The following is a 17,543-nucleotide window of genomic DNA, read 5'->3' as shown; positions in this document are numbered from 1 at the left end:
AAATCTCTCCCCTTCTCTATTGCTATTCCTTGCCCACGGAGACTGAGAATTGTTTTTTGGAAAATAATCGACTGACTATTGTTACACATGTATGCCTGAGTTTTGTATTTGAACTATTCGGGTATTCCTTTGTCCTCACCTATTTTTGTGTTAGTTTCAATAAAAAAAGATTTTAATACATCAATTGGACAATACATATGGGCAAGATTGTATCCCCATTCTAACGCTTCTGTATGCTTTATTGAGGGACCATTGTTCCTTTATAATAATATGAACCCCTGGTCCATTGTTATGCATGGGACTCCCTTGTTCATTGTAACTTTGTATTGTCGAGGTAATTTGAATTTCTTACACTATGGGCCTAATTATGAGTCTAGTGGTCTCAAGACTGCCAGACTCACGGTGGCAGTCGGACCACCGTGGCTAAGGCGGTCCGACCCCCACATTACGACCCTTGCAGATGGACTGCTATGGGACCGTAAGCCTCCGTCAGGATCTTTTATCCCAACGGGCTGATGGTGGTCTTGGTTGTGATCAGCCAGGGCAGTTCAGGGGGCCACAGGGGAGCCCGTGCACCGCACATGACGAGTCCAATTCTGCTGCACATTTTCCCAGTGGAAAACTCGTAAGTGGGCAGGTGATGAGACTGCAAGGACCACGGGTCTGGTGGTCAGAAACCATCAAACTTGTAATCAGGCCCTAAGTCTGGACAGAACCTGCCAAGTTTTGCTCAGGCTCATTCAACAAGAGGGATGCTGTCTCATGAGTGGAAGAGGGTGGTGTATCTATTACTGACACTTTTGCGTTAGCGACATGGAGATCTCAGTCTACCTTTGTTGGTCATTATAGGTAATTTTTGCCCAGGGTTCAGAGTTGGGAAATGGTACTACTTTTTTAAGGCTAGAGCCTCGAGTTATATACTGTAGAGCTCCAGTTTCCTTTTCTGACAGTCATGTTGCTTGATTTATTAAAGGGTATGTGTTGCATGAATTCTGTCAACTCTAATTTTTTTGGGATGCTTATATATTCCTTCATGGTGTAAGTGATGTGACGAGGAGGATGAGGAGGCCATGTCTGCATTACTTATGAGTAATCATCATTACTATGATCCCATTTTCTTCATCCTTATACTAACATTCCACTTTTCCCTTCCTTCTTGATGTTTTGTTAGTTAATGAGGGCAGAGGATATTTTTTATTAGGAGGTTTTTTGTAGGGGTGACACCTGGGAGAATTATTTTCATAATTATCCATAAAGCCAGTAATGGGATGGAAAATATGAAATCTGAGTAATGAAGATTACCAGAAAGTGATTCAGACATTAGCAGGAAAGTGTTTTTCACGTTTCTTTCTTAAATAGCTTCACTACAGGAATAGGAAAATGAATATGTCCATTTGCAGTTTTTGCTCTCTCTATCGTTTTTGTTCTGATTGTGTTCCTCACTCTTTTCCACATTGATCCTTCTCTTCACCCAGTTACATTTTTTAGGGAGCTGCCACTTTAAGAGAGCACAGCTTGTGTAAGCACATAGGGCCTCATTATGAGTTTGGTGGTCATCCTTCCTACTGGAAGGTTGCTGCTACACTGGTAACCTCCCCACCGGGCCTATTATGACTTTCCCACTGGGCTGATGGGTAGAAACCAAGGTTTCTGCCCATCAGCCCAGTGGGAAAGTGGTGGTAGCATGGTTGCTGGTTCGCAATAGAGCCAGAGGCAATGTTGCCACCCGCAGACTGCACAAGTACCCTTGCAATGCTCACTGTCTGCAAAGCAGACAGTGAACATTGCGAGGGTGGTGGGCAGGGGGACCCCTGCATTGCCCATGGCAAGTGCAGGGGCCCACCTGTGTCCCCCTGCACCTGTTCTCCACCAGCCTTTTCATGGTGGTAAATCCACCATGAAAAGGCTGGCAGGGAACAAGGTTGTAATCAGCAGGGCAACGCTGCGTTCACACCGTTCTGGCTGATTCCAACCTGGACTACCATTAGCCCGTCGAGAACATTGTTCCCAGCAGAGACGGTGGTCATTTGGCGGTCTGATCGCCAAACTTTTCATTTGGTGGTCAGGCCGCCAAACTGGTGACAGTCAGGACTGCCACCATGAGGCTGGCCGTCTCAAGACCGCAGCCTCGTAATAAGGCTCACAGCCTCACTGAGTCACCTTCTGAAAAAAATGAAAGCCCTGGGCTCGGGTAAGCTTCCCCAGGGCAGTAGCTTAGTAAGTAGGACTGGGGGAGGGGAGGTGCTCTTCAGATTTCCTAACAATCACGCTGGCACATAATGTTAAAATATATTATACGGCACAAGCATGGGTAGAAATAAATTATTAGTAAAGTCAAAATTAACCACTATGTTACATTTAGAATACAGAGTTTGTGTTTCCCCAGACTAAGCACTCTTAAAAAATGCCTGCCAGTATGGATGACATGTGAATGCTACACCTTGTAGTCCCTTTTGTCCTATGTAACATTTTCTATAAATTGATTTACACACATGATTCATTGTCTCTGTAAGTGTTTGTGATGTAACATGCTCAAATACACTACACTGGTAAGAGAGGTGCTATAAAACAAATGAAATACATGTGAGAATGGGTCTATGGAGAGATGAGAGGCACTCGTAGAGGGTGATGGTGAGGGAAACATTGAAGAGCCCCAATAAAGATTGCCTTATCCTGGTGCACTGTAAGGTCAGCATTTACTACACTTTAAAAACTAACACAATTGAATAAATAATGAAAATGCATTGTTGGACCATTTTTCCCCAACTTGTTTGGGGGGGAAGCCACCCAAGCTTCATTGTAGTGGTCAGGCTTGCTCACTATGCACGCTATGGGAGCTTGTCTGACAAAACATGCTATGGTTGCTTTGGGTTCCCACTCCGGTCCTGATTTTAGAGACACCCTTCTTGCAGATCTATCATTTAAATTTGACTCCCACAATGTGTTTCTTTCTTTAGCTTATTAGATTTTTTGGAGACTTACCTGGGCCCACGGAGTGCCTTGAAACTTAATCAAGTAATCCGTTGCTTCAATGAGCTGGTGGAGGTCCTTATCGTCGCTGGAGAAACGGTGCCCAAACAGCATAGCGGCTATAACATTGGTGACAGAATAGGTAACAGTGGTTGCAGGATCTATTGCGTTCCCTAAGACATGAAGAGGAAACAATGTCTGGAAAACAGTATAGACTTGGCCATCACAAATGCAGTTGGGAGTAAAGAAAAAGGCTGAATTTATGATAGCATGACTGTATTATAACTGTGTCATAATAACCGTCAGACAGTTATCACCATTACACAATATTGTTCACTTGTCTGATGATGCCAACTTGAGAATAAAACCATAAACACACAAGGGTTACCCTGTAAAGACAAGGGTTATCTTTTTTGTGTAAGGAATTTTGGTCATTGTACAACAAACAAAACAAGGGTTTCCTTGGAGTGGTTAACACTGCACCAGCTGGTACCATGGGACTGAGGCCAAAGGATGTTAATGGCCTACTGCATTCCCATTTATGGCTCTTTTTAACTACTCAACAGCATTGTTGTGAGCCTGTTGCCTTGACCCCTGACCTCCTTACTATGACACATTGAGACTGTATTTGCAAATGAGAAACAATTATAATTACATTTATTAAGACAGCAAAGTTTCCATGCTCCCTGTCACCTCTCATATTGAATTGGTTAATTTTACCAATAGTTGACTGTGGCTGCCTGCTGACAACAGAACAGACCTGTTTTATTGTATTCTGATTTAAATTGGCCTGTTCAGGATTCCATGGCAAACACTCTGGAAAGAAGTGCTTTGTGAAAATAAGACATGACTGAGGACTCTCTAGCACATGGAGAGAAAACTGCTCCCCCTTGTAAAAAGAATAATGGTGTCCTTAAGGTGAGTCAGCCATCAGGCTGTTTGTTTGTGAATGCAAACGTATCCCTTCTAGCTGAATGACAGAAATCTATTTTGATGATAACCAACCCAAAACTGTGAATAACATGTTTGTTTAATGGAGAGACCTTTTCGTTTCAATATGAAAACTTTCATTGTTAAACTTGCCATCATGTGAATACCTGTGATTCCATTCAATCCATGTTTCTAGCAATGTTTTGGCACTGTGTCATGAAGTTCTGATAATCAAGCTTTTGCAAAACACATTTGTAATTATTAAATATCATCATGGTTTTTTAGTTGTAGAATAGCGGCAAGAAAACTCTACATCCCTCTGTCAATTGTTTAGTCCAGGAGCTATTCCATGGATGTTGTAAATGAGACTGATTATATGTCTGGCGGGCTCAATACTGCCAGACTCGCATTGGCAGTCAGACCCCCACAGCTGTGACCACCATATTACGACCCTGGGGGTCAGACCGCCAGGGGACCGCCGTCTCCACCAGGATCTCTGATCCCGATGGGCTAATGGCGTTCCTGGTTGTGATCAGCTCCACCTTGCTGATTATAACCATGATCTCTGCCAGCCTCTTCATGGCAGTTCAACCGCCATGAAAAGGCTGGTGAAGAAAAAGTGCTAGGGGCCACAGGGGACTCCCTCCCCAGCACCAACGGAATGTCACTGTCTGCTCAGCAGTCAGTGTGCTTTCAGAGGGTGCTGGTCAGACCCCTGGTGCAAAGGCATTGGACTCAGCTCCATGTAGAGCCAAGTCCAATGCTGCCGCATGTTTTCCACCTTGGTTTCCGCCGGTCAGCTCAGTGGAAAACCCGTAATAGGGCAGATGGGGAGACTACTAGGTCAGTCGTGGTCTCCTCACCACGGGTCTGCTGGTCGTGTTGTCTGACCACCAAACTCGTAATCAGGCCCTAAGGCTGTTACTTTCATTTTTTATGATTTCCTTCATTTGTCTTCTCAGACATTTCTATTTCCATCATTTTTCTTTTCTGACTATTTCAATTGGTTGCGCATTCAGACTCTTCGATTTGTTTCATAGACAAGTGTAGAATGTGTATTCAGCTTCAGTTTCTTTCACATTATGGGTTTAGAGTTAGACTCTCTTTTCTTTGATAGATAGTGGGAAATTCAAGACATGCGTAAAAGTGCTGATACTACTTATTCCTTGTACTTTTTTAGGATAAATGTGATAACTGAGCTGGTGTCGCTGTCACCATGATTGTCTTATTTCTAATTTAATGTCTGCCAGTCCTATTAGTGTTTTTTTACAATATAACAACCACGATAATGTTGTACAGACATTCAGGTTCGATAACAAATCCAGGTATAGGATTTTAGGTCAGAAAATACTTCACATGGGCCATCAAGATCAAGATGGGCAGGACACCAGCATTCAACTTATTTGAAGTCTCCTGCGAAGCTCCTCTGAGGCACCTGCAAAGAATTTAGCCTTCATGGGCTGGTGCAAATGCGTTTTTTCTTTTTTTTTTTACTCAGACAAGAACGACTTTCCCTGAGATAGGAATAGCAGGTTTGTTATTCCTGACAGAACACCAGACCCTGTTGTCCTAAATCAGTTATGTTCACCACCTCTGAAACATGAGAATAGACTTATTAATGTATTTCTGTGCTACAACCAGCATACAGCCGCTACCTGTTCCCATACCCATATCCCTCTCCACTCACCCATCCAAGGCACACCTACTGACCCACATGCCTCCACATCAACAGACATGGTACGCAAGGACAGACATAAGCACCACAAACACCACCACTGCCATGCACACACACAATAGAAACATGCAGACATGACAAAATCCACACCCTGCACTGACTCCTTTACTACCTCCCCTCACAGTCAGTACATCACTCACACCTGCAGTCAGCACCACATCAGTCATTGATCCTGCCACATGTGCCCTCATTGCCACCATCTCCACATTATCTGACCCCTATTCATGCACCCTATACACCACTCGCACAAACACCACGACTGTCAACACACGCACATGCAGCACATCCACCCTACCTGCAGACACCACCCCAACATACACTCTCACGTCCCCAGTGCCATCTCCCTGCATCTCCTCCCCACCTCCTCCCAGTACATATAAACGCTCGCTCGCACTCACCCACCCAACAATCAACCAGCACACACATTTCATCCATCCACGCACTTGCACCCAAGGCACCTCCACATACACACCTCAAAACCATACCCACTCCCTCCACTCCCAAAAGTCCTTACTTTGACACCCTTGTGTCCCCAAAAAACATTTCCTCAAAGAGTTTTTCCTGTTCCCCACAGCTGCCCCAGTCCCTGTTCCCCTTCAGTGGCCTGCTACCCTTCCAAGGACCCTGCTTTCTGCCTTCCAGTCCACCACAGCCCCTCGCCATGCCCCTCTACCACCTGCCACTTCCGCCCCTGTCATGTCCACTGCTCTTCCTGCCAAACCCAAGTCCATGCCCGGTCCCTCCACTTCCAAGGCCAGGCCCACTCCCTCCAGTTCCAAGCCAAGCCCTTCCACCTCCAAGTGCAAGCTGAAGGACCCCCACAAGCTCAGACCAAAGGACTCCCCTCCAAGCCCTAAGCCCCCTTTACCCCTGAGGTGCCTGCATGGCCCACTGATCCCCTACCCTGTGGAAGCCTGCACTTTGCAGTCAGGAATCAAGTTGGGGCATCACTTTCTGCCCAGTGTGCTCGGGCACTGTGGAACTTTTGGACTGGCCCTTGGGCCTGTGTGTACATAGTTCTATTCCAAATTTTAACATTTATAATATATAAGCACACAACACCGTTGGTGTCAATGGTACCTACCTAGTCCTGGCTTAGCTTCAACATGTATGTGCGGTGGTTGTGGGTATTAGTGTGTATCTGTGTGTGTATGTGTGTGTTGGTACAGGTGTATGTTTGCATGTGTGTGTGGGTGTGGATTCCTGTGTCGTATGTGTGTTGTGTGTGTGTACTAACGTTGTTCCCTTCAGTGTGTGCTTGGGTGGTGTACTGACTGTTGGTACCTTGGTTGCCGTCGCTGGTCTGGTAGTTGCATGGCCAGGTAGAGCAGAGGGGGAAGATGCAATTTGCATGCCATGGCGCCTACATACGTGCCTGTGTTCCTGAAGGTGGGTGTTCCCTTTTATATTGTTAATTTCTGCCAGGCTTCCTGGCAGTATGCAACCTCGTAATGTCATTGTGGGATACTGCCTGACCACCGGCCTGGAGATGGCTGCCTCCATCCACGCTGGCCCATTCACTTCGGCAGGCCGAACGGCATCTTAGCTGTGTTCTGCAAGTGCCTTCCCAGTATTAGTGATACGGTGGTCTTCACCACCGGCCCGCAGCGGTGCGACGGACAACTCCTCCACAGAGGTTCGCTGACCGCCGAACTGTTGGAAGTAAAAGGTAGAACTTAAGGCAGAATTAAGCTACTATTTCCTTCAATTTGTTCTGCCCTTATCTGGGAAAGGGGCACAGGAATGTGAAGGGAGGACAGGGGTGGGCAGTGATGTGGAAGGAGTGGAAAGGGCAAGGAGGTGAGCACATTTGGGGACAAGACAGGGTGGGCCAGTGGGTTGGAAGAGGTCAGCACGAGAGAGGAAAAGTTTCTTCAGAGCAATTGGGGTGGGCGTGGATGAGGGCGTGGGAGTGGAGGCAGAGGGTGTGGATGTATGTGGTGTAGGGGTGCATGTAGTGGGTGCAGGTGACTGGTCAGTATGCTGTGTTGTGGTGGATGTCTGATGCATGGGTGTCTTGGTGCTTTTGTGGGTTTTGGGAGGAGGGGGTGGACACAGTGGGAGAAGACAGACAGCTAGTGTGGATGTATGTTGTGTGGGTGTCTGCAAGTCTTGTGAGTGTGCTGCATGTGGCAACAACAGTAGTGGTGGTGAGTGCAGGTGTGGATGTCTGCTATTGTGTTGAGTGCAGGAAGAGGAGCAGCAACAGTGAGTGAATGTGCAGTTCATGAGGGTGTGGATGTAGAGGGGACAGACAGGGACAGACAGGGAGGCGGAAGAGGTGGGCACACTGGGGGAAGTGGATGTTGTTGTGTGTGCATGTGTCTGGTGGCTGTGTGAATGCTTGTGGTGGGAGGTGTGGTGCTTGTGTTTTGAAGTCTGTTTCTTGTGTGTTGAAGTGCTTGACTGGGTGTCTGAATGTGTGCCTTGGACAGGTGAAGGGAGTGGGGTGCTGGAAGGGGTAGAGGAGGTTGGAGGGGGGACGGAATGGCCAGGGAAACTGGCTGCCGCCCGAGAGGAGGCCAGAGGCTGAAAAGATCTCTGTAGGGCAGACACGGCACTGTGAATGCCATCCAGGCATTTGTCTGCTGCATCTCTGATGCTAGCCCCTGGATGGCATTGACGATGGTTGTCTGTCCTACAGAGATGGTTCTCAGGAGGTCAATAGCCTCCTCTGTGAGGGCAGTAGGGCTGACTGGGGCAGGGGAGGAGGTGCCTCGGGTGAAGGAGACGCCCACCTTTCTGGGTGGACGGGCACGGACAACTCAGTGGGGAGCAGAAGGGAGGGCGGTGATGGAATGGGGGTGGCAGAAGATGTCACGGTAGTGGTGTGTGCACTAGGGTCCGCCATTGGAGGAGGTCTCGGAGTCACTACCTCCTGTGGTAGTAGCCTCACCCGTGGAACTCCCCTCGCCCTCCCACCCACTGGTCCCCTGGGCGTCGGTTGTCTCTGCCTCCGAGGATCCGAGGGCCGCTGCCTCTCCACTTGCCGGTGCCTCAGCTCCCTCACCTGATGTTGATGCTGTACCAAACCAACACAAGAGAACAGGGATGGGGAGACAAAACAGGAGAGACACTTGTAAATACCTGAATGCAGGTACCTAATGGCCAGACATACACCCACCCAGAAGACACACCCAATAGGCAGCACCGTTCACTATGCCCATGGCCATGCCCCTGACTACTGACCAGAATACTGCTCTACACCCATCCCCTGAAATACCTAAGAAGCCGACATTTGTGAAACCTGACAAAGACACCCCTACACCCTTTGGGGGCCATAAAGTAGATGGACACCAGTCAAAGTCCCTGCCTCTAAGCAGCATGATCCCAAATGCACACCCAGCCATCCTTTCAGACTGAAGTGTGTGAAATGAGTACTCACCCCCTTGTGACTGCTGTGCAGCCTTCAAGCGCCCATCCAGGTCTGGGTACGCCACCGACAGGATCCGTCACATGAGGGGGGTCAGTGCTCGACGGGCACCCCTTCCACGTTGGGAGGACTTCCCCAGCTGGGCTTCGGTGATCTTACGCGCCCATCGCCACAGGTCCTCCCACTGCTTTCTACAGTGGGTGCTCTGCCAGTTGTAGACCCCCAATGTCTGCACCTCCTTGGTGATGGTATGCCAATGTGCCCTCTTCTGGTGGGCGCTGACCTAAAAGGGTGACACCGAAATGTAACACAGAGGTCAGACACTTGAACAATAGGAACAACTGGCTAATCGTCCACTATGGAACGGACAGTAATCTCAGATATTCAGGACTTTCGCACAAAGCATGCCATGCACCATGGCCCATGCAGGCTCAGAGGTGCACACATATGTGCAATCAACACCATCCATTACACACAGAGAGTGCCCCCAAAACCCAGACTCACCTGTACCTCTGGCTCTCTGTACAGTTTTGCATACAGGGGCAGGACCCCGTCAACTAGCTTCTCCAGTTCCTTCTGGGTGAAGGCTGGGGCTCTTTCCCCTGCAACACGAGGCACATCCATAGCTAGAGGCAGGCCACAGCAGTACACACAGTGGAGTACCTGTACGCATGAGATCAGGGACTCAAGTGATCAAACGATGCTGAACGCGTGTACGTTCCGCGGCGGTGCGCACCATCACTGCCAGCGGCGATCATTATACGCCCGGATTCCCCATTGGCATCCATGTTAACCAATGAAAGGGCAGAATTACAGTGGGCGGACATTTTGCCATGACCTACGCATCTAGAATTAATTACTACTCACAATGCACACTACTCCCTACTAGCCACATGAAGCACCTAGGCCTCTGTCCATTCAGTATTGTAGCACACATGAAATACTCTGTTCCCTCCTCATGATGTAAATGAGTATCTGTCAGGTAGTAGTTATTGTAGAGACACTACAATGAACAATGCAGTGCACAAATGATGACAAGTGTGTCCATGTGTGTGTCTTCATCACACCTTTTTGAACCCCTCGTAGGTACCGACCCTTGTGACGAGGAAGGGCACCATCGCTGTACAGACAACTTGTGGATATGAGGACCATGATGGAGCGTCAGATCATAATCAATTACAGACTCACACGTGCCATAATTCAGGACCTTTGTGCATTACTGGATCCTGCACTAACTCCGGGAAATCATAATCAGCATGCCATTCCAACTGAAGTGCAGGTGATCTCCGCACTCCAATTCCTAGCCACGGGCAGTGAGCATGGGTGCTGGTTTTTCACAGCCAATGTTCAGCATGGTACTGACACGATTTCTGAATGGATTTGTACGACATCTGCAGTCCTATGTGAGGTTTCCCCAAAGTACTGACCTACCTGCCATCAAGTCTGAATTCTATGCCTTGGCCAACATACCCCATGTCATAGGTGCCATCGATGGCACCCACATACCAATTATCCCCCCAAGAGTGAGTGAACAGGTGTACAGAAACAGACAGAGCTTTCACTCCATGAACATTCAATTGGTATGTACTGCAAATCAGTACATCTCACATGTGAATGCCATGTTTCCAGGTTCAGTCCATGATTCCTTTGTGTTGACGAACAGTAGTGTGCCACTGAAGATGGAACAACTACAAGAGGACAGAGGGTGGATCATATGTAAGTGTGCCTGTCACTAACTGACACATAGCAGAAAACCAGCCTGTCTGACTAAGGGGCATAACAATGATGACTCTGTATTGCACCATTTTCTAGGTGGTTCTGGCTATCCAAACTTGCATTGGCTCCTGACACCAGTGAGGAATCCCAGGACGGATGCAGAGAGGAATTACAATGGAATTAGTAGGAGGGTAATAGAGCGAACTATAGGTCTCCTGGAGGCTAGATTTCATTGTCTACATATCTCTGGGGGTTCCCTGGCCTGTGGGCCTGATAAGGTGTGTAGAATAGTGGTGGCCTGCTGCATGCTGCACAACGTGACAGTGAGACATTCTATCCCCCTCTTGGAGGTGGATGGTGCTGTAGGTCCTGATCAGCTACCTCAGAGAGGTGAGGAGAGTGATGGTGAGGATGAGGAAAGGGAAGTTGTCAGTTTCAGGAACCAACTGATACAACTCTACTTCCAGTAATTGTGTGGGACTTGGGCCTGACATTGGGGTTTGTGACTAATACTGTCAGTGTGCTCAGTCATATAGAGGGGGGGTTGGTAATGATAGGCGAAACATGGCCCACTTCTGCATGGTACAGACTGAAAATATATGCATTTCCTCCTTTCCACCATTTAGGCACACATAACTCCCTTCATGCACAGATTTGACAATAAAGTTGGTCTCTGCCAGTTGCATCCATACTTCACTTTGTTCACAACTTAACACCGGGGACAGGGTTACAGGTGTGAAATATGTGTTATTGGTTGAAGTAAGTGAATAGTGCTATTTACAGAGATGGCAAGTCGTAAGGGGGGATGTCCTCAAGACCAACATGGTGGCAGCCTTGTTGGTAGTATTGATGGGTCCATCTTGTCTAACTACTTCATATTGCCTCTTAGCAATGTGTGGTTGGTGATTGCATGAGATGGTTGCTGTGCATATTGTTGCAGAGTTACTTATTGCAGGGGGCCTTGTTCTTCGCTGGGGTTCCAGTGCCATATCTTGGCCTGAGGGTCCGTTTGGGTGCCTGCTGTTGACCTTCAGGGGATTACATGGTATGTGCTTGTGTTCCCTGTGAGGGTAGTTCCTGGGATGTTTCTGATGCTGGTTGTCCAGTGCTGTTGTAGGGGCCTCTTGTCCGGTGTGGGTGTCAGACTGGTTTGTGACGAGCTGCAGCAGTGCTCCTCCTATGGTGGCCATTGTGGCATTGTGTTCTTTCCACTGCTCCATGGCCTGTTAGTGGTGTTCCTGCTGCATCCTCTGACTGCTCCAGGGTGGACACAATCTGTGCTAACCTGTCATGGGTATGTTGGTAGGCTCCCAATACCTATGATATCAGGTCCTGGGCTGCTGCATCCATCCTGTGGCCTCCCCCTGCCCACTGCCACCCTTGCACTTGCCCTAGCCCCCTGTGCCTGTGTACCCTGCACAGGTCTGGCAGTACCACTTGTATGGGGCCCTCACCTTCCTGCATGTTGGGAGTGGGAGACTGTAGCCTCTGTACCTGTGTTCCACCAGTCTGTGGCCTAGGTACGCTTGTGTGGGGACGCCTGCCCTGGGCTGCTGGTCTTGACTGGGTTGTAGGGGTGACAGTGGTTTCCTGGGTGGGGCTGCTGCATGGTGAGAGTCCAAGACTGTGTGAGGGGCCTACCTGCTCATCAGTGTCCAAGGATCCTTTGCCAGTGTCCTGTGAGGTGCCTCTGTCTCCCTGGGGGGCACTGGCACTCCTTGTCCCGTCCGTTAGGGTTGCATGGGTGGTGGTGCATGTTGGGGGGACATAGACATGTCTGTTACATCTGCATGAACGTTTGAGGTGAACAGGACTGGGCTAATTTGTGCTGGTATTACTTTTAGTGGCCTTCCAGGGTGCCTTTGTGAGGCTGACATTGCATTTTGCACCAGTGTGGGGTTGCATTGTGGTGGGAGGTGCCGTTCTATTGTGGGTACATGCAGGGGTGGGTGATTGTGCACAGCGGGAGGGATGTGGGCCTTTTAGTGGGTTTGTGGTCATGCACGGGGGTAGATGTAGTGGCTGATGCCTGGGTGGGGTGTTGGGCCTGGTGGGTGTGGGTGGGGTGGGGTGGTGTATGCATTACAAGTGTGGTGGATATGGGGTATGTGTTTATGACTTACCCGAGTCCATTCCTCCAGTGAGTGCAGTAAGTCCCTCTGGGTGCAGGATGGCCAGTACCTTTTCCTCCCAGTCAGTGTAGTCGGTGGTGTTGGTGGCGGTCCTCCCCCAGTCTTCTCCACTGCGATGTGGTGCCTTGATGCCATGCCCCTGACTTTCCCCCGCAGGTCATTCCATCTCTTGAGGATGTCGTTCCTGGTGCGTGGATGGTGTCCCACTGCATTGACGCTGTTCACAATTGTCTCCCACAGCTCCATCTTCCTTGCAATGGGTGTGTGCTGCACCTCGGGCCCGGATAAATGTGGCTCCACCTTCAAGATCTCATCCACAATGGTCCTTAACTCCCTTTCAGTGAAGCGTGGATGTTTGGGGGGGACATGGTGAGTGTGGTGAATGGTGTCGGGGCTGGGAACGAGGTGAGGGTGCTCTTCTGTGGGTCGGTGTGTGTCTCCTGTATGTTGGCATTCGCTGTCTGCCTCTGGTGCTATCCGTCTTTTTGTCCTGGTTTCATTGCAAAGGCTTGTGGGGTGTGACTGGGGGTGTTTTATGGGGTTCTGGATGTGTGTCAGGTGTGTGAGTCATACGCCTATCCAATGTGTGCACTTCTTGCTGTTGAGTCCACTTGCCGCCCGTGGGGGTCTCAGCCGCTAATGGTCGCCCGGCATCCACTGTCCGCCAAGGTGATTTGTGCATCATTATTTGGAGGGCAGGATTGGGTCTGTTTGGCGGTGGCGGGTGGGGAGGTCCAGGATTCCTGCCAACAGGGTCATGGTGGGGAGTGGTGGGCTGGTGATTTTTGGCCGGTTGGGATTTTTGTTCATTATATGGCGGGTCTACAATTCACTGCCAATGGCGGGATTCTGTTCACCGCCACCTCGGCGGTCGGCTATGTTTCCCGCGGTGCTCATAATGACCGCCTTAGTTCTTTTGTTAACAGGGGAACCATCCTAGCCCACTGGATCACTTTTGGGCATTTCCTTTCCAGAGCCTTGGTCAGATATGGCTGTATTTTGGGGTCTCGTAAGAAGCAATCTGTCCGGAAAACCTTTTTTAGCCTCTGTATCTAGCCACATCCTCTTCAAGTTTATTTCCTCTTCCAATTTATTTATTTATACATTTCTTGTGTCCATGCAATATATACCCTCAAATGTCCACTTCTCAACTGCCAGATTTAGAACTTCTTCCCCCTTTTTTCATGCAGCTGTTCCAGGATTTGGTCTTCCTTTCATAGATTGGTTTAAGAAATGCCTTGAACCGATTCTGCTGGAACTTTAAGGATCTTATAGTAATACTTCACCTGAGTGCCCAGAAATTCTTATTTTTGCTGTGTGAAGCCAAACTTGAGGCTAATCAGGCTATATATTTGGTAGCCTAAAAGTATGCTGGTAGCCCTCGCACTGGGCTTTCTGCAGAATAGTGCCCATTTGGCCTGGGAATTATATTTGTGCATTCCCTGCTATCGCCAATAGTGTGGCTTTTGTGGCCCTCCTAATTGGTACTGTAGATGGACTACAAAGCATACAAATACCGGTATATTGTGTTTTTATGGTTATTTGCTATGCTATGTAGGATAAAGCAACTATGTTGTCAATTGTTGATCCGCATTTGCGACACCCAGTTTGGTAGAAGGGTAATATCTCTTCTTCCTCGATCCATCTGTATAGTTCTTTTAGTAGAGTACTGGTCAACGCTTTGTCTTCTATGCCCAACAAGGCAATTAATCTGTAGTTTTTAGGGTCCATAAATTTGCCTTTCTTCAATATTGGCTGTACCAAAGAGCCTTGCTATGAGTACATGCTATCTGCTTGCAGTTTGCATTCTGTGAACAGGGTGGTGAGAATTTCCGCCCTGTATGCTGACTCCTCCATAAAAGAACCTCCAGGGAAGTCCTTTGGGACCAGGGACCCCTTCCCTCCTTTTATTATGATTTTCATAACTGACGGCTTGGCCTGTGCTTTGCATTCCTTGTCAGTCAAAGACTCAATGTCATTATTTGCTCGGTTCATGGATGGTCTGCTCTCATTACCTTGTAGTATCTCACCTATGTTTTCGGTATATATATTTGCTTAATGGACTAACCATGCTTCTACAGTCACAGGATTACGCTTGTCAGTATTTTTGTTTTCCAGGTGGGCCAAGTGTTCCCAGAATTGTTTCAGTTTATTGTTCTTAGAAAGCTCATAAACTTTGATGCATTTCACCTCAATTTGCTTTTGTTTTAGCTTCCAAAAGAGACATTTGTGGGTCAGTTTTAGATTTTTAAACTTTCTCTCTGAGTCAGGTGTTTTCTGATGGACTTATTTCACCTACCTTAATTTGTGGGTGCAGTCCCTTAGGTTTTCATTGCATTTCCAGGTAAAGCTTAGTTGTTGTTCCCTTTTATATGTTTTCCTCCTGCCACCCTCCAGGAGGGTGGTACGTGGATCTGTGAACCATTTGCCTCAAATTTGGATTGTGAGTATAAAGATCTTACATGCCCCCGGCTTGGCTGCATTGCTTGCATTCTATCTGATCCTTCTCACTAACGTGTGGTCCTCTACTCCCTTAGAGTCACCGATGATCACTCTGCATCCTTGCAGGTTGCCTTGTAGGTTGAATTCCACTTTGAGCATTGCGTTATCAATAAGTGAAATCCTTTGCTTGAATTGAATTTGTATGGAATATAAACAGTTTATATTATTTAAGTAGTATTGTTGATATTTAGAAATGCAATAAAACATTGTTAGTCATATGTATGTAATACAATATTATTAATTACATATCTTTTCAATTACAAATATAATTCAGAATTATCATGCACACATACAAAGCCCTACACAACACAGGACCAGAATACCTTAACAGCCGCATACACTTCCACCATTCCACCAGACACCCACGTTCTACCTCACTCTCACTCGCACACATTTCCTGCATCCACAAAAGCAAAACCGGATGTCACTGACTTGCCTACATTGCAGCTGAGACATGGAACCACCTCCCTCAACACATCAGAGTCTCCTCTTAACTTCTAGAGTTCCTCAAGAAGCTGAAGACCTGGCTTTTTGTATAAGCACCTTGGGGCCCACAAACCTATACACCTGCCAAAGCACCAGGGTATCATCTCAGTTGATTAGTGAGCTAAACAACACAATGTAACACAACATGTAACTTACAGTAACATAAAGAAGAAAGACATGTAACACATTTTTCTAATTTTATTTCTGTTTTCAAAGCTTATTTAAAGTGTTGTAAACATATATATTTCAACTTAAAAATAAACATGTATATATAGATAAACATTTTTATCACACCCAATAGATAACGTACGTTATCTATATTTATAAGGTGAGATAAATAGCAACGTGTTTCGTGACCCACTCAAAATTAGGCTCAGAGCCAATGCTGAATACCTCGATGTGGGTAATATGTATCAGCCACAGCTGCATCGACCCTGGCAGCAAGGTAACAATATGTGTAATAAGTCAGCCCAATGACGATGATTTATCACTTAATTATCAGATTTAAATATATTTGGGAAATTCAGCTATTTTATTTAAATCTAACAGATTTAGGAAAATAGGTACATAGTAAGGAGACCCTTTGATGTGCTAATGCATTTCAATTAATTCCTTAGCGAGTATGATCTTGTTTTTTGGGGAAGGGAGGTAGGAAGAGAAGAAACACTCCTTAATCATCTCAGACCTCTGACTTTGGGACCCAAGACTGGATGTGGTAAGAACCCTCGGGCTACAGTGGACTGACTTTTAACATCTAGTTATATTTCACCTGGTATCATCTGCTGTTAGAGTTGGACCTTCATATTCAATTTCCAAACTGTATCCTGGTTGTCTGGAGCTAGCTACAGCCTCTCTGCTTTCACAGTCTTGTAAGCCATCTTACTGATAAATACTCAGAAAGAATTGTTATCTATTGCACACAAATTTATTTAGATTAATTATTCCTTGTTGTGTGGGATTACTGCCAGTCAGTCCATTGACGATTGAGGGTCCTTACCACATGCCTTCTACCAGTCTGTGGTCCCAAGGTCAGAGGTCTGAAAATCTTAAGAAGTGTTTCTTCTCTCTCTACCTCCCGTTCCCACTTACCTCTGTAGTGCATCTTCAGATCTTGGACTTCATAACAGATTTTATTAGACTGAAAGGGAAAGAAGTGTGGGGGTAATTTTGGAGTCCTTGTCCTGAAACTCTGTGAAATCCTGACAGGTTGCACAGTATATTAAGTTTTAGGGCAGCAGTTTCCTCTGAATATTGGTCTCATATAGTTATAAAAAGATCTCTAAACTTGCAATTCACGGACATTGATTAGACCCAGAAAGTAACTGATCAACCTGTCAAGTCAATCCTCAAAGGTGCATTGCTACTGGGCTGAAAATTCAGATAGCTCCTGCTCAGAGCTTTCCTAAAGCAGGTCTGGTTCAGCAGCACCTCACATAGGTATCTGGCCTTGTGAAGCCCTCTTTGGCTGCAGCCTTGCCCTGTTGAAGAACCCAAGCTACAAAAAAGTGCCCTGGGGATTATGAACTCATTCTCTGCCAGCGGTACCATGGTGATAGCACCGCAATGAAAAGGCTGGCGAAGAACAGGTGCAGGGGACCACAGGGGAGAACCTGCACTGCCCATGCACTTGGCCCTCCTGGCCAGCTCCATTGCGATGTTCACTGTCTGCTACATTGCGAGGGTGCTGGTGCACCCTGCA

The 17,543-nt window shown here is 47.3% G+C and overlaps 1 protein-coding gene across 2 annotated transcripts in view; it reads right to left on the bottom strand.

Annotated features, from left to right (window-relative positions):
- The window catches only part of LOC138265292 (cytochrome P450 2J2-like), a 177,360-nt gene that overhangs the window by 94,667 nt on the left and 65,150 nt on the right, over positions 1–17,543 (bottom strand). For both annotated transcript variants that reach the window (XM_069212897.1, XM_069212898.1), the window contains exon 4: positions 2,983–3,143. In XM_069212897.1, coding sequence (XP_069068998.1) covers positions 2,983–3,143 — 161 coding nt within the window. The remainder of the gene's footprint in view (positions 1–2,982; positions 3,144–17,543) is intronic.

This window comes from Pleurodeles waltl, chromosome 11, assembly GCF_031143425.1.
Source record: "Pleurodeles waltl isolate 20211129_DDA chromosome 11, aPleWal1.hap1.20221129, whole genome shotgun sequence".
NCBI classification, from domain to species: Eukaryota; Metazoa; Chordata; class Amphibia; order Caudata; family Salamandridae; genus Pleurodeles; species Pleurodeles waltl.
Note: the sequence above shows the minus strand (reverse complement) of the source record. Positions and strands in the feature narration are given on the sequence as shown.